This window comes from Zeus faber (assembly GCF_960531495.2).
Source record: "Zeus faber genome assembly, chromosome: 16".
Lineage (NCBI taxonomy): Eukaryota > Metazoa > Chordata > Actinopteri > Zeiformes > Zeidae > Zeus > Zeus faber.
In genome coordinates this window covers 11,994,299-12,002,440 of record NC_137202.1, presented here as the reverse complement: position 1 = coordinate 12,002,440, position 8,142 = coordinate 11,994,299, and the positions used below count along the sequence as shown (strand labels likewise).

The 8,142-nt window shown below is 49.4% G+C and overlaps 1 protein-coding gene across 1 annotated transcript in view; it reads right to left on the bottom strand.

Annotated features, from left to right (window-relative positions):
• LOC307242032 (inactive pancreatic lipase-related protein 1-like) overlaps positions 1 to 8,142 on the bottom strand; it is a gene marked incomplete at its 5' end in the record, with an annotated part of 12,960 nt that continues 4,818 nt past the window's right edge. Inside the window, 13 exons of the mRNA XM_080016367.1 lie at positions 1 to 128; positions 908 to 1,075; positions 2,058 to 2,172; positions 2,250 to 2,379; positions 3,306 to 3,429; positions 4,272 to 4,323; positions 4,470 to 4,586; positions 4,698 to 4,820; positions 5,262 to 5,370; positions 5,535 to 5,669; positions 6,067 to 6,189; positions 6,869 to 7,020; positions 7,780 to 7,836. Coding sequence (XP_079872493.1) covers positions 59 to 128; positions 908 to 1,075; positions 2,058 to 2,172; positions 2,250 to 2,379; positions 3,306 to 3,429; positions 4,272 to 4,323; positions 4,470 to 4,586; positions 4,698 to 4,820; positions 5,262 to 5,370; positions 5,535 to 5,669; positions 6,067 to 6,189; positions 6,869 to 7,020; positions 7,780 to 7,836 — 1,475 coding nt within the window. The 3' untranslated portion in view covers positions 1 to 58. The remainder of the gene's footprint in view (positions 129 to 907; positions 1,076 to 2,057; positions 2,173 to 2,249; positions 2,380 to 3,305; positions 3,430 to 4,271; positions 4,324 to 4,469; positions 4,587 to 4,697; positions 4,821 to 5,261; positions 5,371 to 5,534; positions 5,670 to 6,066; positions 6,190 to 6,868; positions 7,021 to 7,779; positions 7,837 to 8,142) is intronic.

The following is an 8,142-nucleotide window of genomic DNA, read 5'->3' as shown; positions in this document are numbered from 1 at the left end:
GAAATTCAATTTCTTATTTTATTGAAAGGGCCCGAGTGGCGTCCCCGACCGTGGCCGACTACGCCTTGCAAGGCTTCACGGCCTGGACGGTGTTCTCAGCAACGTTCCTGGTTCCGCAGAAGTTGGAGCTGCAACAAAGAAGAGAGGAAGGAGAGAGAGAGAGGGGGGGGGTGACGCAGGGGAAAATATATTGTAAAATACATTTCCAACATTTTTAGATTTATTAGAGATGACATTGTTGTGACATGGTCACGGAGTGAGATTCTCTGTCAAGGCAGTGAATCAGCCCCTTGTCCGATCCGATCCAATCTGATCTCCACTCAGGGTCTTTGTGGGACAGTGAGTCACGGGTCCCAATGTCACACAACTTCTATTGTGATTTAAGGTCCTTCTTTTATTTCTCAACAGATCATTCATGAGTTCCCTCCCAGTCTCCAGTGTTTAGGACTCTGTTTTGTCTTCTACTGCGAAGTCTGGTGGCGCCCTCTAGTGTCCATAGTCCATAGTGTTTGTCACTTTAGACACGAGAAAGCTCCCAGTCATTCTCCCAAAGTGAAAATCCAACATAATTAATGCAGTTTATTACTCATTAACAAATCAATTTAACCTGTTTCTGTTTCAATGAATCTATTATTAATAATATTATTATGAATCTAGTGCATGTTTCCTGTCACAATTTCAGGGTTTAATCTCCCTGAACCCTAGTCCAAGACCTATCTATCTATCTATCTATCTATCTATCTATCTATCTATCTATCTATCTATCTATCTATCTATCTATCTATCTATCTATCTATCTATCTATCTATCTATCTATCTATCTATCTATCTATCTATCTATCTATCTATCTATCCTTCAATTTATCCATCCATCCATCCATCCATCCATCCATAATTTTAGACTTACATGGCAGCATCCTTTCCTCGCACCAGCTGGATCTTGGAGGCTCCATACCTTGGTGACAGGGGGTTGATGATGTGATTATTCCACCGGAATCTCACCTCCTTCACCTCCCCCACGTCCACTTCGGCGTTGAGGCGAATTTCATAGGTGGTTCCAGGAGACAGCATACCCCTGGGAGTGGATCAGGAAGGGGAACCAGACGAATAAATGCTGCTTACACAACATCCCATGTTCATAGACCGTTACATTTGCGTTGTTCCTTTCCTCACAAGAAACGAAACACACTCCTCTATTGGGACCTGTTCTTATTCAAAGATGTTGTTTTTTTCCCCAATACTTTCAAGGTATTTGGAGCCGAAAGAAAAAGGCCTGGTATGTTTGATGATAAATGAACAATGATGATCGGTAAAACTGAGACAAACACGATCTGTTGATGTTCCCTGCTCATCGCATGCCTGGTTTTGAAATCTATGTTTGAAATGACAATAATTGAAATACATTTTTATATCGTTTTTCAGGTGACGTATGTTTTTACAACGACGCAAGGATTTAAAACCTCTCATGCCTTCCTTTGTTTTTCCCTCACTTTTAGATAGATGGATAGACAGATGGACGGACAGACAGACAGACAGACAGACAGACAGACGGATGGATGGATGGATGGATGGATGGATAGATGGTGGATGGATGGATAGAGGGTTAGGGCGCAGTGCATTGCACTGCTGCCTCACAGCAAGAAGGTCCTGGGTTCGATTCCCACCTGGGGCGCTGTTGGCACTGAGCTCCACCGGGTTATCTCACAAATAGGAGCCTTTCTGTGTGGAGTTTGCATGTTCTCCCCGTGCTCACATGGTGTTTCCATCCACCTCATGTCAGTAAGGACCCCCACCAAAAACATGCACCTATCATCGTCTGACCAGCGATGGGTTAAATGCAGAGGCCTCATTTCACCGGCCACCATCCAAAGCATGTGTGTGTGTGTGTGTGCGTGCATGTGTTGTAGTGTGGTGTGTTGTGTGACGATTAAAGATTGTTCTTGTTCTCTAGATAGACATGTAAAATATTGGGCTGCTTTGCAGGATCCTGATACAGTCTAATCCTTGGAAGATGCGCTCATTCTGATTCCCATTCACGTCGTCGTCCGCTGTCTTACTTGTGAAGCCTATGCTCCTCCGTCTCGGCCCGGGCTCCGGCCAGGGCGATGTACATGATGCCTGGGTTCGACCAGCTGGGGCCGTCCAGCGTGACCCTGGCCCTGTAGGTGTAGCCTGGAAATGAAAAAAGTCAAGTCCAACTCCACCAGCCTGAACAGACACGAGCGAGGAGCGCAGAGCCGGGAACTTACGACCGAAAGGCTGGGAGCTGCCGGTGTTCAGGAAGTAGTTTGTGTCGGAAACGTTGGGAGCCGGGCTAAACCTGTCGGCCTGGTGACCCATCAGAGGGCAGGTTTCCCCAAAACAAGGGAAACACCCTCCCTGCGGGTAGAGGGACAAGGACAGAACAAGGTCAGGATGGAGGAGCTTGTGATAGAAAACACTGCAGTCAGTCATGTATCTGCATTTTTAAAATGCATTACAAATTCTCTGAAATCAAACTCCATTTCACCTAAGAAAGCCCTCTAAATGACTATAGTGCATCGTCCTGAGTAACATAAAGGTTACTGCGCCTACACCGTCGACGTTGGCGCCGCAAAAAGTGTCACCTCGTCTTTACCTCGTTTTAAACACAGTTTTAACCGTTTAACGTACAACACTTTCTGCATTTCCAAGCGCGCCCCGAAAAGTAAAGCGTTAGAAAAAACACCTCAGCCAACTTCAAAGCATCTTCCATTGCCACCTTATAAACGAGGGGGGCCGTAAAATGTACAGTGTGGAGGTTACAGCTGCTAACCCAGGACACTCAAGAGCGTTTACAAGGTGAATGAAAAAGGCGGCATTGTCATCCCCCCGGAGAGCGACACCATCGGTATGAGGTCATAGCCCAGCGCTCCCGGGGCCCCGTTTGATTGGGACGAGGGCCCAAAGCCGGGATAAACTGTCATTATCGCTGACAGCTGCAGACACAGGCCTGGGGAAAGACTGTCGCTGTCGCGCCCCCCCCCCCCCCCCCCCCCTTTTTAACCCCCTTCAACTGCGGCAAAAATCCAATCTTGGTGAATCAACTTCTGAAACCAAAGGAACGGTTCACAGCAGTATCGATGTCATGCGCGGTGACAGGTGGCGGCCCCCCGTGCACATGGCCGCGGCCTTTTATGGGGGTCCCTCTCGATCTCTACCGACGGAGCGACGGCCCTTCCGCCAATGTTTCTTTCCTCCCGGACAATTAAAAAAAGAAAAAATTGAATTAATACATTTTAATCCCCGACGGATTCAACGGAGGGGGAAAAATGAAGCCGGCTCACATTCAGGAAACTCTCCTTGTCGAAGCAGGGGTAGGCCAGGAAGCCCTGGGGCTTCACCGAGCTCTCGCTGTAGTACTGGTGCGCGCGGGCGTGGTTGCAGGCGTCGAAAGCCACGGTACCTGGAAAAAACACGGGGGGGGGGGGGAGAGAGAGAGAGAGAGAGAGAGCGATACGGATTGTTATGCGAAAGGGAAAACCTGTGGAGAGAGATGCGAAGGCAGATAGAGCGTCTCGAGTTTCGGGACAGCCGAGCGCCAGCTGATGAGCCTCTCGCTCGGGGGCTTTGGCTGCTCCGCGCAGCTGAGCCGAGCGGGAGGAACGGCCGAATAAGGAGAGCGGAAGTTAAAAAAGAGGAGCCCGTCGGGATTCAGGAGTAAAAAACAAACAAACAACCAAAACAACAACAACAAAAAAATCGGCGTTTGGGCGATGTGGAGTCTGAGGAAAAGCGGGAGGCGAGCAGCGTCCATGTCATGTTGAGTTGAGTTACAGACTTGGACTGTGTTGTTTTTTTGTGCCAGTGGCGGTGGTGGTGGTGGTGGTGGGGGGCACTGTGAGACCTTCAGTTTTGCAGCGCTGGCTACCATGCCCCCCCGCCCCCCAAGACACACACACACACACACGCACACACACACACACACACACACACACACACACACACACACTCTATCTATGAGATCAAATGTGAAAGATTCAGCTGTGCGCAGACCCCACTCTGAACCCACCCCTGGGTGACCCCCCCCCCCCTCCCCCCGCACGGCGCCCTGTCCCGCCGCTCCGCGGCACATTTCAAAGGGAGGCCGACGTCTGCCATCTTCGAAAATATTTGCCCGGATAGGCCCAACTGGACAAACAATGCGTGGGGGTTTCTTTACAAGCTTTCCGTTGGGACCGCTCCAGTATGCCTGTCGCGGCCCTGGTGTATTCTAAGATGCGCGGCTAATAAAAACGGAGTGTGTGAGTCACCGTGTCGCGCATAGGGGGAATGCCTGCGCCGGCGCGAGCATGCTGGCGGGATCTGTCGGGGGTCAGAGCACATCATACGTATCGCATGAAAGGTATACGAATGGTTTATTTTAAAAGTTTCAGATATAGACCGTTTTATATTTTATATTGACATTTACATTTAAAATTCAAGGAATGGCGCCCGAGCACATGTTTCACCTTGCCAGATGCCGTCAAGGTCGGTGGGGCTGCCCTTGTTCTTGGAACATCCAGGCATGGCGTCTCCTCCGTTGGGGTAGTAGTCCATGTGCCCGATGGCCTGAGACATGCCGAGACCTAATGTGGGAAAAGGCCCCTTGACTTTAGTAAAGTTTTGCAAAAACACACCCACAGCTCCCTCATTTTGAACAAACGGATTCGTTTCCTGCGTCTAGCGACGGGAATCACCGAGGGAGTTCTTGTCGAAGGGCAGCGCGTCCGTGTGGATCACATCCACGAAGGCGGCGTCCGAGGTGTCCAGGCGCACCTTGGCGTCGCAGCCCTGGAAGTAGGGCTCCACGGGGTCCAGCCCTGGAAGAAGACGGAGCGGATCAGTCGCTGAAGACACCTGGGAAAATGCAACCTCCCCCGTGACACAACTTTTTGTTTTAGAAATTCTTTATTTTAGTAAAACCATCTAGCTCCAGATTTAATCATGCGCTATTTTAATACTTTACTACTGTAGTCACACCATCTGCTCTGGCGAAGGCCCTCTGAGTCGCATGATGTTCTCATGATTATGAGCAGAGAAACACATTTTAGTTTGATGTGATGCCCTCGCATTGACTGTATATCAAGACTTTAGCTGTTTGTTTGCACTCTGGCCTCCATGAGAAACAATACCAACAGACGGGAAACAAGGGAAGGTGGAGGGCGGAGATGGAATCCACCCGACAGACACATTCAGAGGCACTGTTCAAAGCGCTCGACTTCCAGATGACTTTCCGCCTTTTGACCGGGTCGGTGTCTCACCGGTGATTCGTGCCAGGCCTCTGAGGACCCTGCCCACCTCTCCCGCCACGTGGGCGCCCATGCTGTGCCCGATGATGTGGAACTTCTCGGCTTTCTGCTTGTAGATGGGCTGTTGCGCCGCCCGCGGTCACGGTCCCCGTGCAAAAGATAACAGACAAACACGGAGTCGTGAGAATTTTTCCCTCGGCGTTCAGGTGTGTCCGTTTGGACGTTCGACCTCGCTTGTCACGCCGGTTAGAACCGGCTCCTTAGTTGAGCTGCTGCACCACGTACCATGATAAAGTTGATCATGAAGGCCACCTGGGCGCCCACCACCCTGCCGTTGTTGGCTGCCTGGGCGTATTGGGTCTTCACGCCGCTTTTCCACTCCAGGGCAATGCAGTTGAAGTTCTCCCACTTGAGCATCACCTGAAAAAGCCATGATGACATCATGAAGATTAGTCAGCGAGGTTCTGGAAAGAAAGTCAGAGGCAAAGGAGTTGTTTTGTCCATTCAGAAAAACGATTAAAAGTGGACTTTATTATTTTCCAGAGTTTTTCTCGTCATTTATTATTATCATAAAGGACTCCTCTAGATTCATCCACAAGGTGCAAGGCGCGAGGTGAGAAAAAAGGCGGGACGACGGCAACGAGGAGACACCCACATCACACAAGGTCAAAACTGGACTCTACAGTATATACGCTTCGTATTTTCATGTTATTATGCCACGTAGTGGAACTCACGTCATTTTACAAAGTTATAAAGTTCATCCAAAATGTGTTGGTTTCCACGCAGACTATCACGCCGCCCGCTGGCGAGTTCCTACCTTACACATCTCCTGGGGCCAATCCTCATCGCCCTTCTCCAGGTAGCCGGGGATGACGAATCGGGTCTTTCTCAGTCCGTTGTAGTTGGACGCCTTGAGAATGGTTTGGTTCGCTGTGATCTCCTGTGCAGGTGAGGAGATCGGTCGGGCGGTAAAAATTTCACGGTCAAAAGCTGAGGCTCACGACGAGAACCACCTAAACATTTTGATCCACGAGTAATGATTAAAATGTTTGTATTGATTCTACTGCTATGGAAGCACACGTTGTTGTCTCATATATTTGCCGCCGATTTCCAAAATGATCTCGTGTTGATTTTTGGAACCACCCGTCGGCACGGGCGTTTGTCCTTGAAGTAGCGGGATTCAAGGGAGGCACCCTCGAACGGAACCCTATAAAAACCTTCCTGTCCGAATCTCCCGCTAGTTTACACCAAAGGGCTTGAGCTCGGATTCCGTCCCTGGAAAATGATCTGAAGAGACTTAGAGGGCGACGTTGTTCAGAGTGGGCTCACTTCACCGTCATTCTGAGACGACTCCTACGAGAATATCCGAATATTGGTTTGATATGATTTCAAAAATGCGTCTAGCATGTCGACGCGTGTGCCCTGGCTAAATCCTGTAGTCCGTGCGCTACTGGGACGAGAAAAAAAACGCCTGACGCCGTCTTTGGAAAGTATTTTGGTGTATTCCTGCCATAAGAGGGCCCTGGCAGACCCTGGCAGACCCCGGCACGCCCGCTACTAACGCTGCCCGTTCAGAGTTATCATCTTCTTCCGCTGATAGAATCGAATCTCCGTCTTGCCTGGTAGAAGCGGCTCTTCTGGGTGAAGAGAAGGAAGCGCGTGCCCATCATCTCCGGCTTCCAGGGCAGACGCGGGATGGGCCTCTGCTCCGTCCCACCCCACGGCGGCAGGTCATCGAAGCAGCCCAAGTCATCGAAGCATACCTCACTCCCTGTCGATGGTAGTCGTTCATATGGCAACGTAAAATATACATATTACCGTACAATCATTTATGGTGCGGTTTTAAGACCGGAGAATTCGGCTCAAAATCAAATCTGATAACTCGCCGTATGCCGTGCCAATCAGACAGCAGAGCAGACTGAAGATCCAAATCCTGGACATCTGGTGAACAAAAAGGCACCCATTACAATTCTTTATTATGGAATGAAAAAAAAATATATAGGATTAGGAAAGTAATTAACCGAAAGTTGTTCACAAAACAGTGTCTAGGGAAGACTTACCTTACTGGAGCTCAAGAAAAGGCACTGCAAATGACAGCCAGGACTGTTATATAGAGCGGCCAGGTGTCCACACGCCCATGATACGCTGGGAAACAAGCAGGTGCTCAACTAGAGTTCAGCCTTCATATTATGCCAAAGAAAAGCCGCGCAATGTTTGTTGACTTTCAGAGCACTGACTAGTAACATGCTCGTTCAATTCATGTAAAGGAACTTTAAGGGCTACGGTCAACAAAAAGGTCGGCTATGATATTTCAGAGTGAATCATGCTCTTTTTCCCCACGTTGTTACCTATGTGGCTGCTTATTTTATCAGAGCGTTTAGTAAATGAGTTCTCTGCACTTGAGCCACCCTCTGCCTAGGAGCAGTGGGCGGCTGCAGTCCAGTACTGGACTAATTCCAGCTCTTTCACCGACATAGTAATAACCACTAACATATGCAAACCCGACACAGAAATGGCCTGGGACTCGAACCCGGGACCTTCTGGCTGTGAGGCAACAGCGCCGACCACTGAGCCTCGGCGCCACCGTCTACGTCACACGCGGTTACACAATGCAATGCTGTTCTGTATCAACACCTTTCTACTGTACCTGTTATACAGTCATGCTGCACCCTTTTTTTTTTTGATGTGTATAGGGGACACATTGAATCGCAGGAGAAACTCGGTGGCTGCATCGGTGGCATAGGCCCAGAACACCACTGGCACGGGTCGTTGTTCAGGAAACACAAACATTTGGGTTGTGACATGGGAATCAACTTTGACAAATGTGTGATGTATTGCCTGACCGAGCGGGACATTTCTATGACTGATACGTTTTTGACTGATTTTTCTCATT